At 40.8% G+C, this 23,931-nt stretch overlaps 2 protein-coding genes and 1 long non-coding RNA gene across 3 annotated transcripts; 2 read left to right on the top strand and 1 right to left on the bottom strand.

Annotated features, from left to right (window-relative positions):
* The first annotated feature begins 518 nt into the window (after positions 1-518).
* LOC122645113 lies at positions 519-1,772 on the top strand. Its single transcript, XM_043838458.1, has one exon. It carries the CDS (start codon positions 519-521, stop codon positions 1,770-1,772), a length of 1,254 nt encoding a protein of 417 aa, XP_043694393.1.
* A 5,033-nt stretch (positions 1,773-6,805) lies between these two features.
* LOC122646606 lies at positions 6,806-18,467 on the top strand. Its single transcript, XR_006330656.1, has 3 exons — positions 6,806-6,883; positions 17,334-17,337; positions 18,458-18,467. It is a non-coding gene; the product is annotated as an uncharacterized LOC122646606 (long non-coding RNA).
* A 2,782-nt stretch (positions 18,468-21,249) lies between these two features.
* LOC122645112 lies at positions 21,250-23,588 on the bottom strand. Its single transcript, XM_043838457.1, has 2 exons — positions 22,559-23,588; positions 21,250-22,139 (listed from the first exon to the last, which is right to left on the bottom strand). Exons 1-2 carry the CDS (start codon positions 23,586-23,588, stop codon positions 21,250-21,252), a joined length of 1,920 nt encoding a protein of 639 aa, XP_043694392.1.
* Between the last annotated feature and the right edge of the window lie 343 nt (positions 23,589-23,931).

The following is a 23,931-nucleotide window of genomic DNA, read 5'->3' as shown; positions in this document are numbered from 1 at the left end:
ATACCCATTCAGTCTGTGGAGAAGTGTGTAGAGTACGTATTCCGATTATTTAATGGAATAATAGCATTCAGGTCAGAGTGGGGTGGGATTGTAGATTTAGTGCTATACTGCAGTTAGAGTTAACATGGGACAGGGTTTTTATAAGATTAGTGAGTTCGGCTACTTTCTTTATTGCTTTGCTGTAATCTTTTTCTTTTGTCTTCTAGAACTACTTTATTGTTGTTGTTTTTCATTGTTATTGATGGGTGGACCTTGGTGCTCCTGGTTTCGAGTCTCTGGAAACAGTCTCTCTGCGAAACAGGGGTAAGGCTACGTACATTATGGCCTTCCCCAGACCCTGCAATGGCGGGAGTCTTGTGCACTGGGTACGCCCTTTTTTTTATTGATGTTGGATTCATGTAAGGTCTTTTGTTATAATCACTATTAATTGGTAAGAGGATTGAAACTTATCTAGATTTTAGCTTCTAAAGTTCTTTTTTTCTTATCTCTTGCTAGAAGGTATCATCCTGTGTAACAACATGGTGGCTATTGCTGAGAAGTTGAAACGTCGAAAGATAGATAATGGTGAAGACAATGCGGGGAAAGAGGAAGAGACTTGGTCCATACTCCCAGATGACCTTTTATGGATGATCAGAGAAAGGTTAAATTTTGTTCAAAACTTGTGTGTGGCTGCTGTCTGTAAGAATTGGTGGTCTTCATCTCCAATTTGCTCCGACATTACCACCACCACCGCCAGGTTCTCATTGCCATGGATCATGGGATATAGGGGTCGTGATAGCACTGAACAAAAGTTTATAGATCCCTGGTACAGAAAGAAATATATCATTAACCTCCCAGATCTCTCTGAAGCCCGTGTCATTTACTCGAAAGAAGGATGGTTGCTTTTAATTAAGACAATTGGAGTGAATTATGTAGTGAGAGAAACACCAACAGGACCGAAGTCAATTGAAGGAAGGAAGGCTTATTCCCCATTCTTATTTAACCCTCTCACTAAATCTAAAATTGAGTTGCCAAAACTACCTTATGTGACTCTGTTAGCTGGAACGTTCTCTATCAGAGATGGTGCACTTAGCCATGTGGCCTTTGCTACATATGATCATGATATTATCCTACCTCTAAATGAGCACTCTTTATCTCCAAATTTCTTTATAACCAGCCTGGGTGACAGAGGTAAAAGTGGAGATGATGGAACATCATCATGGATGTGGCTCAAGTATACCCCAACTTTTGCGGTTAGACAAATTATGGATGATGTGGTTGGTTTCTTTATTCTTGGTGATTTGTTGTACTGCTTTGATCCCTATGCAGGGATGTTAGTTTTTGATTTGTTAACTCTTACATGGAAAGAGTACCGGAGATCTAGAAATCTTAAAATGTCAAGTTCCATTTTGGAGTGTGAGGGGGAAATCATAGATATGCAAATGAGTACTAAATGGCAGGAGGATGGTGTTAAATTTTTCAAGTGGAATCTGAGCAACTCCTCTGATAGCAATGAAATTGATTGGGTGGAGCTAAAAGATGATGATGCACTCATACAGGACAGGGTTTGGTTCATTGGAGGAACAAGGTACTCTTCTTTTACAAGAAAAGTATTGGATGGAGGAAGGTCGATGAAGAAAAAAGTCTACTACTGCAATAATTTCGTCTTCCAAGACATGAAAACGGCAAAGTGGATTTTCAACAGAATTGATGGCCTGGAGAACTTGGGTGGTGTATTTGTTGATCAAAGGCCTGACGGTTACCTTCCCCCACTTTGGGTGGACATTAGTTGAGATTTTTTATTTTGTTATAAATATATTTGTTTACCATTTACTATTAAAATATTTCTTTTAATCTAAATACTGAATTTAAACTTGACAGGAAAATTACCTTATTTTATTTAGGACATGATGTAACAAAACATTTGCATTGATCTAATTTCAGAATGAATTATCGATCTAGAATGCATTCCAGGAATGCCATACCAAACTCAGCCTAGGTGAAAGTAAGAAAGGAACTAGGGAGTTCTGGGACATGACCACCTAAAGTTCCTCTATAATTCCCTCGATGAGGAACATTTTGACGTGAAGGTTTGAGCAGATCTATATCTGCAGGCTCTCTCTTTTCCCTTTTATCCACTCCAAAGCCCAACTCCCAAATCTTTCTGTCTCCTTTTTCTCTACTCTCTGGATTCATTTCCTTGATGAAACTGGCTTACATTTGAGCCGGAATTGAACTTGCTTAGTTGTCCACAATTTTCTTCAGATCTTCAAGTTTAACTGGTTGGAATTTTTTCCCCTTTGACAAAAAGGGTTCCAAACCACCACCACCACCACCACCATACCCTATGAAAAGCTGGACTTGCACTGGATTATCTGACTCTGCTTTCCATTAAAAGGTATTCAGTCAAAATCTGAACTGATTCCATTGTGGTCGAAGAGTTAAAAAAAATACGTAGCAATCCATGCACTTGGTCACAATGGAGCAACCTTTACCATGGTGACCAAGGCCCGCCCTCTATTGTGGTCAGGGAGTTAAGAAGCAAAATTTGCATTACTTCCTTATTGTAACTACTTCGCTCTCTCGTAACTGTGAATCCATTATTATCCTCTCCAATTCTAAAAGTTTGCCACTGGGGCGGTGTTAGGTGGAGATGCCGATACGTGGCAATTCGGACATCCAACGGTCTGAGCTGATTGACTATGTTGAGCTCAGACCGTTGGATGTCCGAGCTGCCACATGTCAACATCTACACCTAGCACTACCGAGCTTTAAGAAATTGGAGAGGATAATTTTTCGATTTAGTATGCTAAAATTAACTTGACAATGTCCAATGGTCGGTTGGAAGAAAATCATCAATGGTCTGGGAATGTGGCCTACACTAACACTCCCATGTGTCTATCTCTCTCATCCTCAAAACAAGGGGCATGAGGTATCTTTTTATATGGGGAGGAGAGAGATGGACTCGTGGAAGTGCTAGCGTAGGCCACACTCCCGGGCAGTTCTTTTTTCCTAATAAAATATAGGGATAAGGAACGCTAACCGATCGTGTGCAAAGCGTGGTGACAACGCCCAAACACAGAAAACAACTTTGGCACCTAAAAATTACCACCTTACCCCATGATAAAGTGGAATGTTCAGACACCGAAGACTCTTTTTGTGTCTAGACGTGGTCACCATGCTTTGCGCATGACTATGTAGCATTCTATTACCCTAAAATATTACAAACTACACACAAAAAAAAAAAAGCCTTCTTAGTTCTCATGCCAGTACATTTTGGGGCCACATGGAAGGTGATTCTTGGGGAGGGGGGGGGGGGGGGGCATGTATTTAAGTTGAAACCACGGATATCAAAGTTGAATTTTGAACAAGTTTTTGGAACTTTACATCTACATGTTGGAAAATTGCATGGAGCTGAAATTTACCATGGATAGATAATAACAAAGAAAATTTAGGCCAACAAAATTTAGTACCAATGGGACTAGTTGCCTTCTCGGCTTCTCGTGATGGCCATCTAAGAGGGACTTCACCCAAAATAATCATGATGGCCCACAATGTATTTAAGTTCAAACATAATATCCCACCAACATTATCTTACTCACTTTGTAGACGAAGATGTCGTGCTATTGCACACAAGCAGCACGAGCAGCTTTTCCCATGTTCTCTTAAAATACCCCCTTGCAGCTCTATGTTGGAAGTTATGCCCGCTTCGCCTGAATATTGAAGACTTTGATCTTCATTCATTCGAGGTTTCGATCTACAGGGAACCTATAGGATGTCGACTTAATCTGGGTTTCCTTATCTTGGCAGTTTTGGAAAGCTAGGAATCCAGTTACTTCCCAATTTGCTCCCCCAAATGTCTCTACAATTATGGAGTCCTTCAACCGCAACCTCTCTGAAGGCCAACTAATTCGGCTTCGTCCAAGGCAGCAAGACATTGCTTCCCCAATTCCGCTCGCGAGTGTGAATTGTAATTTGGACAACCATTCAGCAATCTTCACAGACGGATCCTGGATCCCTGCTACTCATGTTGGTGGAAGAGGCTCTATTATTTGGGACCCAGGAGGTGCCTTTATGGCTGCTAAATGCAAGTGGTGTATGTGAACCTCAGCTGCTGCTATGGAAATGGAAGCAATTCGATCGGTATGGTCTACTGCTAGCTTGAAGCCTGTCTATTCAACAGATCGTGATATACTCCAACTATTCTACTGCCATTGCTGCTCTCAACCACCAGCAGTCCTCCCTTGATTGGGCGGCTAGTGCTTTAATCCCTTAGATTTTGATTTTATGTCAAGCCTTCTCCTCCATCTATTTCCGCTTTGTTGGATGAGAAATAGACAGTTTTGCAGATTTTCTAGGATCGGGCGCCCCCCCTCACCCTCTTTTATTGTGAATCCCTCTCTGTTTTCCAGTAGAAGCTTCTCCTTCTCTTCGTTTGCTTGGATTCAGGCCGATTCCAGGTTTTAAAACCTTGGTGGGGTAGATCACCAGCCTCATGCTGGTGAGTGGGTCAATGGTCAAGTCATTCCCATCAACGGTGGATTTGCTCTCTCTCTCTCTCTTTCTTGTTGAACCAAGACAAAGACATCACTTGATGACGGGTTACAAGAAAGATCATGCATGGCATGTAATGTATGTGTCCTCCCTTAATTGTGTACTCGTACAAATAATTAAGGCCATAAATACTCATGTCAAAATTGCATAATTAATTAAACTCTTAATTAAGGCCATAAAGACTCATGTCAAAATTGCATGATTAGCTAAACTCTTTTCAATTTTTTTTCATTAAGGCAATATTTTAATTTCTACTGTTTTTTTATTGTCATCAAAACTCCAAGAAAAAAGGAAAACATAGTTATAGTCTCTTTTTAAACCCTCTAATGTTATATCAAGTAAAAATGTAATTTTGGGCGACCCAAAAAAATGTAATTACAAAGTAGCCAAAAAATAAAATGGTTTTTTTGGCCCAGGTCATCCATGGAAAAAAAAGGCAGAGTTCCAAAAAATATATATATATATATATATATATATATATATATGGTTTTCCGGTCCATCCATTATGCAAGTCATCCAACCAAAAAGGCAAAGGTAACGTTTTTTTGGCCCAGCCAAATGCTCGGAGGTAGATAACTACGAAACGTTACTTCCAGCCGCTCCAGGGTTCCAGCCGATTCCGCAACCCTCCCATCCGTCGGTTGACATCATCATGCCGAAACACCATCGTGTCAACTCTCCTCTGCAATTAAAGTTTAATATTAATTAATAAACAAAAATGTCTTTTTTTAAGGGTGATAATTACGAATTTTTTCCTGTCCGGTACAGTGGACAACTGTACCAGGCAGAGAACAGGAGACGATAACGTTACCTTTCTAGGCGAAATTTGCCATCATCCACGGCACCCAAAATAGTATCACAAATAGCACATCTAATCCACGCAGGCCCAAGAACCACATTTTCCCTGCGTAAAAATATGAATTAGTAAACAGTAAAAATTTATAAGAACGACTTAAAATGTAAATTACAATTCACGTACACTGTACGGAAATAAATCAACTTTTCGTTTTCACGATTCCCCTCTTCTCCGTCATGGGCCGCCATCTGTAAAACCAAAAAAAAAAAACAATAAAAATTTATAAGACTGAATGAACCAGGTATGAACCAACACCTATTGAATTTGGGGAATATTGTATATCACTGAATCACCTATTGAATTTGGGGAATATTGTATATCATGGAATCATTATTAGAAAAATAAACCACATATGATAAAACACTCTCCTGCTGTAACCTCTCTCTGCTCCTTTCGTATTTCAGCAGGTAACCATTTTAGTATTTCAGCAGAGTTGTATCCATACTAATAATTATTGTTTCTTATGGTTTTATTAACCTGTAATTTAAGAAAAAAAAATTATATAAGAAAATACATGAATTTGGGTATCCATCCGTTCCCATCTATATTAATTCAAAAAAGTTCAAGAGATCTCTGTTTTTTTACCTTCTACACCTAGTTTTGTTGTCCATGCCTTTGCCCTCTACCACTGAGAGCTGTAAAAAAAATCATTTACAGCAGCCCCATCTCCCCCAACCCCCCCCCCTCTCGACTCCAACAGTAACAACCTATTCTCCTTTCAATACCCCCTACTGTAAGCCTATAACAGCGACAAAACATAGGCTAACTGATTTTTTGATCTTGGTTCTGGTTCTGGTTCTGTTTTGTAAAGGTGCCGACCGGTCTCACCTGGTTGGTTTTGGTCAGGGCTTATCAGGACACACCAAGTCAAACCCTTGCACTATAACCACCCGAATAGATAATTGGCCTGCATAAGTCAGGCATGGACATGATTCGTTTCCGTAGATCAGTTAACAGGCTAGCAGTAATCGGACTACATGGGCTGTTGTAGCATATGCCTATAAACAGGCTCAAACAGGCTCATACTCAAGCAGGGAAAGAGAAGTGGTGGAGAAGGGAATTTTGTAAGATCTGATAGAACTCAAGCTGGGGAAACTAAAATTCTGCTTGGGCTCTCATTTCTTCCTGCTCTTGAAATTTCATAATGACCCTAGAAACCAATAGCTAGATTCTGGTCTTGATAAAGATACCCACCAAATCAAATTTATGATTTACAAACACCAAAAGTTATATCAATTATGCTGGAAGTTGTCTTCTAGATTGCTGGGATGTACTAATACTATTTATCATACACAAAAGCATGCAACAACTCAGGCTTTGGAACCTCATGCTGAAATTTCTCTTTTCACAATGGTATTTAACAAAAGGAACTATATTAATTGATTACAATATCCAAAGAATCAAAGCAGTTCTTTCTTCCCCCAAAATCTAGTTTCATAACAATTACAGTACAATTCCACATCAAATTTAACACAAATTGGACATCAAAACACAGTAAAAAATACAATTGAGATTGTTTCAGCGAACTTCCTTGCTAGTTTCTGGTGACAATTGCATTAACACGTCACAACTCCCGAGAGTTGATGGATACTATCATATATCATAGTAACCACTACAGTCCAGAGAGAATGCATCAAATATTAATAAGAGTCAAACTCACCCACATGAAAGTCAAACTCTTAGGGATGAACTAGGTAATAGCATAAAGCCCAACATCAATGAACAAGGTAATCTGCTCCTTTCATATTTCAGCAGGTAACCATTTTAGTATTTCAGCAGAGTTGCATCCATACTAATAATTATTGTTTCTTATGGTTTTATTAACCTGTAATAAGTAGCATTTCAATAATCCAAGATAAATTTAAGAAAAAAAAATTTATATAAGAAAAGACATGAATTTGGGTATCTATCCCTTTCCATCTAGTAATTCAAAAAAGCTCAAGAGATCTCTGTTTTACCTTCTACACCTAGTTTTGTCGTCCATGCCTTTGCCCTCTGCCACCGAGAGCTGTAAAAAAAAAATCATCTACAGCTCCATCTCCCCAACCCCCTCCCCCTCTCGACTCCAACAGTAACAACCTATTCTCCTTTCAATACCCCCTACTGTAAGCCTATAACAGCGAACAAACAAAAACCCACGACCTTCACTGCAAAACACTCCTCCCTTCGACTCTCATTCCCACCCAATTCCTTGACCCAAAACCAAATAACTTCTTCAATTTCCACCGAAAATCACCCCACCCATTTGACTTAACAAAACAACCACTGTCGATTCCCAGCGAAAACGCCCAGCGCCCCTTTTTTTCCCTCTGCAACTTCGATCAACCCCTTCTAGGGTTCGACCCAGTGAACTCGCCTTGCAGTTTTCCTCGTCAGGTTTGCAATTTAAATCCTACGGTTCTAATAAAAACAAACAACTTAAATCCTCGGAACAAATGGACCCCAAAAGGCCAATCTATATAGCACAGAGCCGGGTCTAGCCGGGCTGGCTATGACCGGGCCTAAGCCCGAACACGACCCGACCCTGCCAGGGTAATACTAAACCGATCCCGCCCTTTCGGGTTGAAAATCAGGGCCGGGTTCAGGGTGGGTTCGGGCCGTTCACCTCCTTCTTCCTCCAACCTTCCCTGCAACTAGTTTCCTGAAATGTCAAAATAACCTAACAAGAGAAGAAGACGAACGAATTGAAAGAAATGCTTTCTGGTTTTATTTCTAAATCTTGTACATTCCAGATAACTGAGCAGTCTAAAACGAATTGAAAGAAATGCTTTCCGGTTTTATTTCTAAATCTTGTACAGATAACTGAGCAGTTCTTGGGTTATCTTCTCTGACAGTGGTAGAGCAGATTACTGATAAAGTAATATTAAAGAACCTAAAACAATAATTAAGATTTCAGGGATAGAAACTAATATCCCAAATCAAGAAAATACCTACCACAATTTCGTCGCCTGCGTTAGCGATTCGTGTCACCGGAGACCCAAATGGTGTTTCTTCATTAGCACCGCACTTCTTGCAACCAAAGACATGCTCCGTCAACATTGCACCGTGTACCTCGTGAAGAGGGGGAGGGGGAGGGGGAGGGGGAGGGGGAGGAGGTGGGGGAAGGGGAAGAATCTGCTTCTTCTTTCCTGAATCCTCCTCGAGCGTGGAGCTGGCAGCAGAGGGATCCACAGGGGTGTCGGGAGCGGAGGCTGCAGGGGTTGCAGCGGAGGCGTCGGGGGCGGAGGCGACAGGGGTAGCGGCGGAGGCATGGGGGAGAATCTGCGTCTTCTTTCCTGAACTCTCCTCGAGCGAGGAGCTGGCAGCGGAGGAGTGATCGACAGGGGTTGCAGCGGAGGCGTCGGGGGCGGAGGCGTGGTCGATGGGGGTGGCCGCCTGGTGGATAGCTGAGGTGGAGTCCGACATGATTAAAAGATTCAAGACTGAAGTTCTGTCCGACTCGAACGAAGAAATGTAATGTGTTCGTTTTATAGACGCGGGAGAAAAGAAAAAAACAAAAAAAACGGTTTATCAAACCGGTAACTTGGACCGATCTTGACATGAGAAAACGACATTGGATCTGGAGTTAAATTGGGCCATTGGCATGTTTTTATCTAAGAGTAGGGGTGTCAATTCCAGGCCCGGCCCGATCGAGTCCGCCCAGTTAAAGCCCGAACTAGACCGGACTGATTCTTAAACGTGTCGGGCTTAATAGGGCAGTCCAGGTGTGGGGTCCTAGCCTGTCGGGCACATGACCGGACCAACCGTTTTTAGGCTCGACCTAGCCTGCCCAGTTACAGCCCGACCTAGCCTAACCCTTTAAGCAAACCACCGTCCATTAATCCATTTAGCCCCCTAATAACCCTCTCTCTCTTTTCCTATTTAACTCCTTAAAATGATTAGCCCATTAAGCCCACTTTAATGGGCAATTCAATTGATGGGTTTCCTTAACTCAGAAAAATATTTATATTCTTCTCCATTAAGTTTCTCATTTCATAGAATCAGAACCAAACATATACAAAAAGGGCGGTGGGTTCTTGTTCGAAATTGGTGTCTATTGAACATTAGATGGAAGAACTTGCTAGTTAAATGAATCAAACCAAGCACTAGTCCTGCAGAATCAAAGATTTTAAAGAGAAAACAAATAGCAGGACGAACCCAGTACCGTCAATGATGATTGAGGTGATAAGCATAAGCACTTCATAGATTTGAGTTAATTATAATTACAAAAAGAAACAAATCAGTAAATAAAAACTAATAAACATAAGTTCCGAAAGAGATTATGGTTTGAAAAATTGGACTTGGATTTGGGTCTTGAATGTGTTTTGGTGGAAACCTATTTCCGTTCTCTTCAGTTTTTCAAGTAGGAATTTAATTCTGTTAAAGCCCGATTAAGACTTGGGTAAGGCCCGATGAAGAGTTAAACAGGCACACAACTCGGTTAAGGCCCGATTAAAGCCCAATTTTAGTACAAGATTAAAGACCGATACCAACCGAGCCCGTCTAGGCTTGGACCGGATACTTAAACGGTCGGACATGGTGCAACCTGCACAATTTGTGAGGCCCAGCTAGGCCTGATCGAACCCGACCGAGCCCGACCGGTTGACACCCCTATCTAAGAATGTCATAAGGATGTCATTCGATTTGGTTACGGTTTCAATTTGGTTATAGAATACGGTTCTAATTCAGGTCAATGCTTACTCTAATGCTGACTGGGCTGGCTGCCTTGATGATAGAAAGTCAACTGGTGGCTACGCAATCTACCATGGCACGAACTTAATCTCCTGGAGCTCACGTAAGCAGGCCATAGTTGTTCGATCAAGCACCGAATCAGAATACAGAGCTGTGGCAAACACAGCAGCAGAGCTTACTTGGTTACAGTCTTTAATGTGTGAACTAGGCATTTACATGGCACATGCACCAGTTCTATGGTGCGATAATGTAGGTGCAACCTACTTGACAGCGAACCTGATGTTCCATGCTCGCACCAAACATGTGGAAATTGACTTCCACTTTGTCAGAGATAAAGTTGCTAAAGGAGATCTTGATGTTCGCTTCATCTCCACTAAAGATCAGATTGCAGATATTTTACCCAAAGCCCTATCACGTCAGAGGTTCAGTTATCTTAACTCCAAGCTCAAGGTTCAGTCACCCTTGAACTTGTGAGGGCGTATTAGTGATAAGGATAAAGTTTTATCTCCAACAAAAGGGATCAACGGAGCAGGTGACGTAGATTTCCAATGAAACCGAACCACATTAAAAACGTTTATTGTCTTCTTCTTGTTCTCTCTCTTGTCATTCTTCCAAGTTCAAACACTAATGTTGGCTCTCTATGTTGATTATGCCGATAAATTCAAGTATACATGAGAAGGGTTTTCAATGGAATCATTCATCTCATTACATTACGTGTTCATTGAAGGGCAAAAAAAAAAAAGCATAGAACAACGAAGCCCAAGAGTCTTCATAACTAACCTAAAGGTAAACCCTAACATCAGTTTTTAGATCAACAAATTAGAGTATCAGAAAAAGGGGGAAAATCCCAAATGGATTAAAAGAAAAACAAGTGAGAGAGCAAAGGCTTACGAGAGACAGTTCTCTTTTTCTTTTTCAAACAGAGAACTGCATGTTGACTCACCTTATTTTTCTCCAATACCGTTGATGGTCACAACGGCAAGTGAGAGAGCAGAAAGAATGCGAGACTTGTGGTACAGATGGGAACCGCGTGAGAGGAGTGGGTCATGGGTCGCCGTTGATGGTCACAGCGGCAACATCCAGCAGTTGTTGCCATCTCCGGTAGCAACATCTTAGCAAAAATCCCTCGCAGTTCTCTTTACAGTGGGAGGAGTAGAGAGAGAAGGAAATGATGTTCGCGAAATTGCCACGGGGGGGGGGGGGGGGGGGGGGGGGGGGGGGGGGGGGGGAGTGGGAGAGAGAGACGGAATAGACTCTATCATGAAAGAGGAGTTCACGAGATCCGGGTTGGAGCAGATATGAGTAGCCGGAAAGAGGACGGAAGAGAGAGCTCCGCTGGTTTCTACTTGTGCTCACAACGGCTAGCTTTCCATTATCCGGCGCATTCCCTTGAGAGTGGGAGAGAGAGACGGAATAGACTCTATCATGAAAGAGGAGATAGAGATAAAAATTAAAATGAACAGTAAAAAAAAGAACAAAAGTGAAAATATAAATTCAAATTTGAAAATGACTTTTCACTTTTAAAATTTAAACCGTTGGATCTTACCTTGACACATGTCAAACATTTTAAGAGTATAGTGGAGCAAAATGGAGTGTGTAAGTACCGCAAAGCAGATAAAAATCCATGGGTCTGACCTTTGATTGGGTTCGAATTGATAGGTGTTTTGGGAGAGGATCTAGATCGTCCATGGCCCAGCTGCCCGAGTGGCCATAGCGGTCCAAATTATGTGAGACACGTATTTATCATGGCCGTGTAGAGGTAGACATTGGGGGAATGAAGGTGATCGAAGATGAAACGAGCATAGTCGAGGTCGGCAATGGTGACAAAGACAAAGCGAACAAGCTTGAAAGCATAAAACGGAGTCCGCCATGGCCAAGGGTAAGAAGGAAGGCCTGGAGCTGCTTGAGATGATTGAGATGAGTGCATTTGTCCAACACATACAAAGTGGTTATGAATCTGCTTGAAGATTATAGAAGAAAGAATCCTCGCGAAGAGCAATCACTTTCAAGAAAGGACGGTGATGGGTTGCAGAGGAGGAGGAAGAAGAAGGAGAAGAAGGAGGAGGAGGAGATGGACGGTGATGGTTTTTTTTTTTTTTTTTTTTTCAATTACCACCCCAAAAGGGCATTTTGGTCCTAGAAAATTCGTGACAACGGCACATTGTCACGATTAACCCCCACCGTTACAGAAATGTAACGGTGGGGGCCGCTTAGTGGTTAGTATGCATCGTGAGGGGGTAACAGCTTGTTTGAAAGTTTTGGGAGGGTAATAGTAGATAGATAGTAATGTGGGGGGTGGTAATCGTAAAAAACCCAAAAATTAAAATGAACAGTAAAAAAAGAACAAAAGTGAAAATATAAATTCAAATTTGAAAATGACTTTTCACTTTTAAAATTTAAACCGTTGGATCTTACCTTGACACATGTCAAACATTTTAAGAGTATAGTGGAGCAAAATGGAGTGTGTAAGTACCGCAAAGCAGATAAAAATCCATGGGTCTGACCTTTGATTGGGTTCGAATTGATAGGTGTTTTGGGAGAGGATCCAGATCTTCCATGGCCCAGCTGCCCGAGTGGCCATAGCGGTCCAAGTTATGTGAGACACGTATTTATCGCCTTACCCTTTCCCAAGTGCCTTGCCTGAGCAAGGGTAAGGCGATCATTTCATATCTCGTTATGCGTGCACTATTATGGCTGCTTGGGCAGCTGCGTCTTAGAGGATCTGTTTCCTTTGGGAGAACTCAATCCCATAAACCAATTTACAATGTCAGAGAACTCAAGATCATATCAAGCCACGCTAAATTGCTTTCATAATTGATGTGGTATCAGTCCACTACATTATGAAAACTTAATAATCCATCATGTTTTCGAACCGACATCAACGCTGGCCACTCTAAATCTGGTAGTTTTTTCTAAACAGTTCCACATTACTATAATTGGTAGCCCTTCCTTTGGCATCAAGATTGTACAAGGGTTGGGATTGAGGATGGGCTGCTCTAATATCATTGGTACATATCTTGGGAGAACTAAACCCCAATAATTGGCTTACTAGGTGAGAATCGTAATTAATATGGTCAGTCCCCCCCCCCCCCCCGGTTATCTAATTGATATGGAATTGTAACAATCCATCATGTTTTTGAACCGACATCCACGATGGCCAAGTCCAAATTAGGTAGTTTTTTCTAAGCGGTTCGTCACTGCTACGATTGGTAGCCCTTTCTTTTGCACCAGGTGGCTTTTTCCACACGAGGGTTGGGATCGAGGATGTGCTGCTCTGATATCATTGATACATATATGGGGAGAACTGAACCCATTAATCAGCTTACTAGGTGAGAGAACTCAAAACCATATCTTTTTCTTATTTTCAGTAAGAATAAAAAATTATTTATTGAAGCGTGACCAACGCACGGTATCTTAAAATACGAAGATCAAAAAATCATGGAATGGAAAGTGGTCATGGAGTCCTACACGCAAAGAACAATGCCCTCCTGGCCAGAGAGTCAACCACGTTGTTGATCTCTCTGGAAATGTAGCGGAATGTACAAGATCTGAAAAAAGTCACTAGATGCATAATATCATGTACAATGTTAACTACTTCTAGATGTATGGAGAGATTATCATGGGAAAGGGATAGGATCAGGTCCCTAATGTCTGATTCCTCTAGAAAATTATTCATTCCTTCCGAAATGGCTTGAAGTAGACCAACTCTAACTGCCAGAACTTCAGTCTGGAGAACTATTATGAAGCTGAAACGTTCAAGGAAGGAGATATAATATTCTTTTAGATTCCTCAAGTGTTTCATTGCAATGGATAAGCTGGTTGTCATGGGTTTTTCAAGGAAGGAGATATAATATTCTCTTAGATTCCTTCTATATTTATTAAAAAAGTTTAGGGAAAAAGAACGTTATTTGATCGCATTGTTTCTGTGACCAGACAAGACCTTGCCAAGTTACCACTCAGCCAGCAGTGAACAAAAGTTGTGTTGTTTTAGTGGCTAGACAGGAACGTGCTAAATTACCGCTAAGCCCCCAATGAACAAAAAAATCCCATCCACTTAAATGCTCCTGCACACCCTCTGAGTGGCCCCCGCACCTGGTGCAGGAGCTACACAAGTGGTTAGCGTTCTCTTGCCCGGTTGGTTATTTTAAAATCGTTAATAGGTTTTGGCCTTTGTTTTTAATCCGTTGATAAGTGATATGCATGGGCTTTTGGCGAATTAGTTTTGACCCATTTATGGGCTTTGTTATTGTTATAGGCCCAATTCAACTAATCTGATATATGTTTATCAGCCTATTTGAGTTTGGTAATTAGTACCTCTATCATTAATTATGTGGTTCAACCCATTGAAAGCCTTTGATAACCCAACCAAGGAGGGTTGACCCCGTGACCCGACCTGGTCCTTGTTTCCTTTATTACCCAAGGTAAGTACACTTTTTGTTCTTTTGTGTTGCTCGGGTTAATATAAGATGATACTTTTCTGTCCTATTGGAGAGCAAAGTTTCAGGGGTTTTTTTTTATGAAAATAAAGATGATATATTAAAGCAAGAGGAAAGTTTGTACATCATATGAAAAGGGGGGGAAATGTGTCTTGTTCCTAATAGCATATCGGGTTAGAGATAGGAACACATTGGTCCATTGGTTATGCTGGTGGGAGATAGGTACAGCTGGGAAGTTCGATGTTAGTTCAGCTAGTTCAAAAAGACCAGTAGCTAAATTCTAAGGTATGCACATATTGTGGGTTCAAAAACCTACTGAGACTATTATTTGTAATCCAAATTTCTTTAAGATGGATTTCATCCTTAAGAGCATGTTTCCACCCCTACAAGATTCCTATCAGCTTAGCCTCCTTTGTATCGGTTGAACACGAAATTTCTGTAGATGTTAAAACACTCTGGCCATCTAACAAAAATCCATAAGCCCATCCTGTTAGTCCCATTGATGGTTCAGAAAGGCCTGTGTAGCAGAGAACAGGGAACTGAACCTCATTACTAGAGACATGGTGGAATACTTGAGTGCACTGTGTGTTCATATTTTGAAGTAAAGTTACAACAACGACAACAACAACCATAACATTATCCCAACTAAATGGGGTTGGCTACATGGATCCGAAGAGGCTGTGACAGTAATAAAATAAAATAAAAGGAGTAAAAAGAAGTAAAAAGATAAAATAAAGTTACTAATGAAAAAAGTCTAAGCTGCAGTCAAAGTAGCATTCCATGAACATCTCCCAATAAGGGGACGGCTACACGGGTCCTTGTCCTCCAAACAACTCTATCTACGGTCATACTAGGGTCAAGCCCTACCACATGCATATCCTTTCTTACCACTTGTCCAATAGTCATTTTAGGTCTGCCCCTACCTCTTTTAGCTCCTTCAAACAATCTAGTCGCTCCTCCTTACTGGTGCATCCATGGGTCTCCGTTGGACATGACCATACTACGTCAAGCGGCTCTCCCGGAGCTTGTCCTGGATTGGTGCAACTCCCAATCATTCCGTACTTTATCTCTCCTAGTCTTACTGCACATCCTCCTCAACATCCTCATTTCCACTACACTCATCTTATCTATATTATTTTTCTTAACGGCCCAACATTCCGTCCCATATATCATCGTAGGTCTTATTACTGTCCTATAGAATTTCCCCTTAAGCTTACTAGGCATGCGTTTGTCTCATAAAACTCCTGATGCACCTCTCCACTTCATCCATCCTACTTTAATTCTGTGTGAAACATCATCCTCTATATCACCCTCATTGTTAATGGTTGACTCCACGTATCTAAAGTATTCACTTGGTAGTATCTCTTGCTCCTCGAGCTTTACCACATCATTACCTCTCCTGGTTTGACTGAGGTTACATATCATATATTATGTCTTTGTTCTGCTTAACTTAAAACCTCTTGATTCCAAGCAAAATCTCCATAACTCTAGCTTTGTGTTAATCCGCTCCACTGTCTCGTCTATCAAAACAATATCATCAGCGAAAAGCATACACCAAAGGATCTAATCTTGGATAGCCTGGTTAAATCATCCATGATGAGTTCAAACAAATAAGGGCTTAGAGCTGATCCTTGGTGTAACCCAATTGTAATTGGGAATTCACTACTTTGGCCTTCTGCAGTTCTGACACTTGTCACCACACACTCATACATGTCTTTAATTATATCCACATAGTTACTTGGGCTCCTTCTCTTCCCTAATACATGTCAAATGAGCTCTCTAGACACTCTATCATTGGCCTTTTCTATGTAGATAAAGACCATATAGAGATTTCTTTTGTAAGCTCTAAAAATTTCCATATGCCTCCCTAGAAGGTAAATAGCTTTAGTTGTAGATCTCCCTGGCATAAAACCAAATTGGTTATCCGATATATCAGTTTCTTTTCTTAGGTGTGTTTCAATGATTTTCTCCCATAACTTCATGGTATGACTCATTAGTTTAATGTCTCTATAGTTATTGCAGTTCTGGATATCACCTTTGTTCTTATAAATTGGAACTACAGTGCTTCTCCTCCAATCATCTGGCCTTTTCTTTGTACTCAAAATCTTGTTAAACAGCTTGGTTAATCAAGATACCCCTCTTCAATTGGGATCTCATATGTTCATGGGGTTTTGTCTACCCTCATCTTTCGTAGGGCCTCTTTAGGAGGAAATAAGTTTAAATCAACCATCCACCGAGAAATGTTTGAGAGGACCACAAGAGGGTTAGCCTTAGCTAACCATGAATTAATTTGTTCCTTACATCCCATATAAAATAACAAGTTATTGTGAAAAGAGAAAAAAACCATGTAGCTAATGGTTAATCTAGGACTTTAGAGTCAAGAAGGGAAGTACAGAGTTGTGCAAGAGAGGAGCTGCCAAGGTGCTCTACTCATAGGCCGAGGGGCCCAGATGCCCAGATACGCTTAGTCCTTTCACAAGATAGAAAAAAATGCCAGTGGGTTTCAACACAAACACCACAGAGAACATACGTAGGCTCGATCGGCATCCATTGTGAGATAGCCTTGACAGGTAAACCTGCATTTAAGACATGCAAAAAAAAAAAAAGCTTAAATCTCAGATGAATCTTGAGTTTCTAGAAAAAAACGCCACCATTTGGAAAGAAGTGGTCTTTTTGGTAAAGGGGCATGTAGGTAATTGGCGGCCTGTCAAGTGGAGAAATTCCCTGATTTTGTTAAGTAGCATCTCCAATGATCCTCAGAGTCTGAAATACACACCTTGGAAATCTCAAAGATAAAAGATTGAGAAAATAATTAAATAACAACTGGAAGTTCCAAGAACAGTTAAGAATAAAGTCACTTACCATACTAATAGATGTGCATTTGAAATCTGTAGGAATGCAGTGGTGGGGGAGGATGGGTACCCAGGGATCATACCAGCAGAACGTAGTTTCCCCATTCCCTACCTTTTTCCAAACTAAAGACTTCAAGATTGGTATAAAGATGCTATGCTATTCCCGACCCAGGAACCCCTTTTTTTTATGACAGCAGGGTCGAAGGCAGAAGTTTTAGGAAAATACTTTGATTTCAGGACCCTAGCCCAAAGAGATGCTTCCTCGGTAAGTAAACTCCAACCAAGCTTTAGAATAAGAGCCTTATTATGAACAAAGGATTTGCGGAGTCCCAATCCCCCCTAAGGGATAGGGTTGCAAATTTTGTCTCAGCCAATAAGATGAGCTCGCCTTTTGTTTTCAGAAGCATTATTCCAAAACCTAAGGTAGAGACGGTCTAAGGTTTGACAGCTCTTATGTGGGAAGAGGAAACAAGACATTTGAAAGGAGGGGGTAGAGGCAAGCACTGATTGTATCAAAATTTTTCTCCCCGCATAAGAAAGATAATTTGCTTTCCAAGAACTGAGTTTATTTTGAACCCTCTGGATAAAAAAGTGTAAATCTTTTACCTTAGACCGACTATAGAAAAGTTTGGTACCCAAGTAGAGGGAGTTCAGATTCATCTCCTTTATTTTAAGAATAGAGCAGATTTTCTGTTTCCTCTCACAATCAGTATTTTTGCTAAAGTGGATCTCACTCTTAAAGTTCATTTCTTGTCCGGTGATGTCAAAAAAAAGTTCAAGCACCAATTTAATGGATAAACCATCTTCCTCAGTATTGCGGCAGAAGATAAAGGTGTCATCCGTAAAAAGTAGATGAGAGATTTCAGGTGGCCCCCTAGCAATTTTAATGCCTCAAAAGGCACCCGTTTCACTGTAGGCATCTAAAAGTCGGGAGGGGACTTCCATAGTAAAGAGAAAAAGGTAAGGGCTTAAGGGAAATTCTTGTCGGAGTCCCCTAGATGGACTAAGAAAACCAAAGGGGCTACCATGTATTTTGAAAGAAATGGAAGTTGTGCAGATAAGAGATTTAACCAGCCTAATCCATTAGTCAGGGAAGCCAAGCTAGGAAGCGAAAAACATGTTCAAGCATGACCCATTCAACTCTGTCATAAGCTTTTGCCATATCTAGTTTGATGGCAATAAAACCAGTCTTACCCCTATATTTTTTCCCCAGAAACCAGAAAATCTCTTGGGCAATAGTGATATTGTCTGATATCTGTCGACCATGAATAAAAGCAGCTTGGTATGGGGAGATAAAAAGGGGAAGGAAAGCTTTAAGTCTATTAGCCAAAATTTTTGTCACAATTTTGTAAGAGACGTTACAGAGACTGATGGGTCTAAAATCAGTGGCGGTTCAGGTATTATCATGCTTGGGGATCATGCAAATCAAAGTATGGTTACAGTCAGTTGGTAAAGTTCCAAAAGAAAAGAAAGATGAAACAAAATTATGCACATCAAGAGCAAGAACGTCCCAAAAAGTTTGGAAAAAACAAGCCTGATACCCATCAGACCCAGGTGCTTCAAAAGCGCCAATAGAAAAGACAACATTCCTAATTTCATCCAAAGAAGGAGCGAAGGTGAGGGTGGGGTGGGTATTATTGTCAACAACCTTTTCAAACAGGTATTCACTGAAATGGGTATCCAATGACTGGGAGGAGGTGTAAATTTTAGAAAGATGAGCAGAGAAAACACCTGCAATAAGTATCGGGTCATCAAGGAGTACACCATCATTAACAATGTGATAGGTATTTATGCCTTTTCCAAAGATTCAATTTTGCAATAGAGTGGTAGAAATTGGTATTCCTATCACCATCATGAATGTAAGCATGTCTAGATTTTTGAAGCCAGAAAGCTTCCTCAACAACAAAAACCCACTGCAGCCTAGAGGCAAGGGCTTGCAGGTCCGTAAGATTCGAACCCTCCATAGATCCGTTTTTAATGGAACCAAATTAATGACTTAAGAGTTTAATGTGTTGTTATATTCAACCTATTATTTAATTGGGCACACGTTCTGTCCGGGAGCGCATTTGGGTGCAGGCTGCGTCCAAACACATGGGGAGCAACAGGGGCTGGGTTTGGATCATTTCACCCACCCCATGTGTCTGGGCGTACCCTGTGCCCCCAGTGTAGAGAACATTATCCCTTTTTAATTTATGTTGAATCATCACAAGAAGATCAATTATGTAGACTAAGTACCTTATTATCGTGACGATTTACAATGTCATGAAACAGTATCTATGATCATCATATGATTCTTTAGTACTCGTGATGATTTCGATTGTAGCGAAATTCCACATACTGTTGCTTATTTGGACGTATTAAACCATATAAATTATGACTTTATGAGAACATGATTTTGGTACACCATATTTACAAAATTGCCATCAAAGGGCTTGAGTTATGCCACTTTAAAGGTTCAAAAAGTTACTATAGTTAGGAAATAATTTGTAAATAATCAGAATTGGCATCATAAATTGCAACTAGCATACAAAATGAATGCTATTGTCATAGGGAATTAGCTATTTTTGTGTGTATAGATAGATAAGATAGAATGATAAACACCTAGGTAAGAGGAATCTCTATAACCAATAGCCATAGGCACTTCATTTTGTCACCCCTGTGGTCTCTGTGATGATGAGTACTTCTTGAGGTGTGATGGCTTTATATTTACAAATTCTGTAAACACTTAATTTTGTCACCTCTGAGGCTTCTCTATAATGAGTACTCCTTGAGGTGTGATGGCTTTATATTTACAATCTTGAAACTTTACTCATGTTTAAATACATCCACAAAACATCCCTAGATTCAAGCTTGTAATGATTCTAATTCGTTTAAATTGGACTTCTAAAGCCATTGTGGATAATTTGTTGTGTATAGCTTGGAAACATGAGTAAAGTTCCAAAATTTGTGAATATAAAGTCATCAAACCTCAAGGATTACTCATCATCATTAAATAGGCCTCAAGGATGACAAAATAAGGTGTCTAGTTCTTCCCTAGACTAAGCTTCTAGAGCCATTGTGGATAATTTGCTGTATATAAATTCTTATTTTGTATTTGTAAGTATTCATTCTCCTTCTTGAACCTCTATTGGGTTTTTCGCATGTTTAGTGGATATATTCATGGTTAGAGGTATTGGTATTGGATCGTCTGATACAGCTGATACTACACGGTTTTGAAGGTTGTCGATACCATATTAGTGGAATGGTACGAACAAGGGATAAAATAGTCCCAAAAAAAACCTATTTTTAAGGAGAACCATGGCTAAACTTGTCCCATACGATCGATCCATGATGATACCATATCAGTATCAAATCGATTTTGAAGATAACCGATACCCGATCCGATACATGCACCAAAACTATGGATACATCCATCACCTTTTCTTGTTACTCTATCATTTCCAGGGAGAAATTTCTCCTAATCAGATTTCTTTTAATAAAATTATTGATTTGCTCCAAAAATAAAATACAAAAAGATTGGCTTGGATCAATGAACCACGGTTTCAAAACAGAGAGACCCCGACTAATCCCCAATTCGGTGCTAAACTCTTGGTTCACACTTCCACTATACCAGTAGGCGAGTTAATTAGAGTCCATATGTACCTTTGCAGTCAATTCTTCCCAATACTCGTACAGACTACAGTCGTACCTAAAAAAAAAAAACAAGTTGAAATTCCCAATACAATTGACCACCGTAGTTAATTATGGCCCCGAGATGGGGACCCACTTAAGAAATGAACGAGTCAAGCTTCTTAACTTGCTCCCACACCCTCAAATTCGAAAACCGTTTCCACATCATCCGTCCGGCTCATTCCTTCATACCCTGCACTGCTGCTTCCTTTTTTTTGGGTAAAGAAATTTATTAACGTTGGAAAACAATCCCAGACAAACCAGCAAACAAGGAAAGAAAAATACAAGAAGGAGGAGGACCCTGCCAGTACAAGTTCTGTTGAAAGGAAGCTCCCAACGAAGCTAAGGTATCCGCCACAGCGTTAGCCTCCCTAAGAGAGTGCACAAAGGAAATATCCAAAAAACAAGAACTAAGAGCTCTGCAATCTTCCACAATATGCTTGACTCGCCAAGGAATAGATGAGGAGACACCAGAGAGAATGCGGGTGAGCAGGAGATTATCACTTTCTATGATAAGATATAAATGCCCCATTTCAATAGCAAGTCGCATCGCTCGGCGAATAGCCAAGGCTTCAGCTATCAAAGCAGAGGAGAAACCAATACCTTGAGAAAACCCACAAACCACAACACTAGTCTCGGATCTACAAACACCCCCAATGCCTGCAGGACCTGGGTTACCCTTCCTAGCTCCATCGACGTTGAACTTGACAAACGGATATTGGGGAGGAATCCAACTAACCCATTGAGTGTCTCGTGTACCTTTAGGCCTGGAAAGTTGCATGTGTTCCCTTGAATGAGCAATGGCTCGCAGAATGATGTGTCGAGGATTGAAATTCATCTGTCTAAAAATAAGGTCCCAGTAACCGTTCCAGATAAACCAGATGATACTGCAGAAAAGAGATGCCTTCAACCTGTCCTCCCTGCTAGAATCCTTGGGGAGATTCGCTACTGCTCTGATTCCTGCTCCAATATCTTGAGATGAGAATAAGGAGATAAGCCCTTTTTGTTGCCAAATTCCTTTGATGAGTGGACAATCGAAGAATAGATGGTTTGCAGATTGGGCGTGTTCTTGACATAAAGCACACAAAGGATTCATGTTAAATCCACGCTGATTCAAGAGATCTGGCAGAGGGAGTTTCAGATGAAGGGTTTTCCAGAGCAGATGTTGAATTTTAGGAGCTGTGGGGAGATGCCAAAGCTAAAGCCATATGGGATTTGGGGGGTTAAGGTTTTCCTGAATTGCTAAAAGGTATGCAGAAGCAACTGTGAAGGTGCCAATAGAAGTACCAAGCCAAACCATCTTATCTTCCGAAGAAAAAATAGATAAAGGAATAGAGAGAATGGATAATGCTATGTCGGGTGGCCACCACTGAAAAATTAAATCTCTATTCCAGGTTCTATCAAACTGGTTTATGAAGAAGTCTACAGAGGACGGAGCAGTAGGGAGAAGCGGAAGGGGGGCAATAGAGGGGGGTGATGAGTAATCCAATAGTCCAGCCAGGGATTAATACAGCAACCGTTACCAACTTGGAAAAATGTACCTTTAACGAGAAACTCTTTGCTAGAGTAAACAGACTTCCACCCCCATGAAGACGAATTGGGGCATTTGGCATGGAAGAAACTGGTTGAAGGGAAGTACTTCTTCCTCATGAGTTGCACCCATAATGATGAGGCAAATGTAAGCAGTTCCAAACGTTTCTTGGCGAGAAGGGCAGTGTTCATAAGAGAAGAAAGTTTAATACTGAGTCCACCCACTCGCCTAGGCATGCCGATAGTATTCCAAGATATAGTAGGAACTTGATTATTAACTCCATTAGACCAGTAGAATCTTCTGCTTATACTGTCCAATGTCTTCTGAACAGAGACTGGAAGCTTGAAGCAAGACATGCTGTATTGAGGTAAGACAGAGAGAGTAGATTGCACCAGAACGATTTTACCAGCAGGGCTGAGATGCTGAGTCTTCCAATGTTGAAGCTTCTGAGATACTCTAGATACCAGGTTATCACAATGCCGCTTAGAAAGCTTTCCATTGACAAAGGGGATACCCAAGTACGTATCCAAAGATGTGGTAGGAGAAATTTGGAAGAATTCTCTCAATTGTCGTTTGGTTGTAGAGCTCACATTGGGGCTGAACTGGGCTCTAGATTTATTAATATTTAAAGTTTGACCTGAGAACCTACAATAAACCTCAAGGACATCATTCATAGCTCTTGCTTCTGCCATTGTAGCCTCCCCAAAGAAAATGAGGTCATCAGCAAACGCCATATGAGTTAATTTTTGTCCACCTCTGCAAATTTGGATGCCCTTAATACTATTTTGCTGATGAGCCAAAGCTAATTTGGTTGATAGAGCTTCTGCACAAAGGACAAAAAGATAGGAAGAGAGGGGGTCCCCTTGACGTAAACCTCTAGTTGGTTTAAAGAAAGTTTGAGGGGTACCATTGAGCAAGATACTGAGTTGAGTGTTCTCAACACAAAACATAACTGTCTCAATCCATTGTTGATTGAAGCCAAAGCTTGTAAGAGTCTTCCTGAGGAATTTCCATTCAACCCTATCATAAGCCTTCTGCATATCCACTTTGAGAGAAAAATAACCTTTACTACCTCTCCTGGTACTCTTGATTTTATGAAGTAGTTCATGGCAGATGAGGACATTATCCTAGATATGGTGGCCTGTGACGAATCCATTCTGGCTGAAGGATATGATTTTGTTTAGAATAGGTCGCAGTCGACTGACAAAGATCCTTGAGATGACCTTATAAATGAAATTACACAAGCTAATTGGCTGGAATTCTGTGAAGGAAGAGGGGTGATCCACCTTTGGGATGAGAGAAATGTAGGTCTGGTTGAGAGCCAGAGTGAAGGTTCCCAGAGTGAAGAATTGTTTTACACAGGTTGACACATCAACACCAATC

This window comes from Telopea speciosissima, chromosome 11, assembly GCF_018873765.1.
Source record: "Telopea speciosissima isolate NSW1024214 ecotype Mountain lineage chromosome 11, Tspe_v1, whole genome shotgun sequence".
NCBI classification, from domain to species: Eukaryota; Viridiplantae; Streptophyta; class Magnoliopsida; order Proteales; family Proteaceae; genus Telopea; species Telopea speciosissima.
Note: the sequence above shows the minus strand (reverse complement) of the source record. Positions and strands in the feature narration are given on the sequence as shown.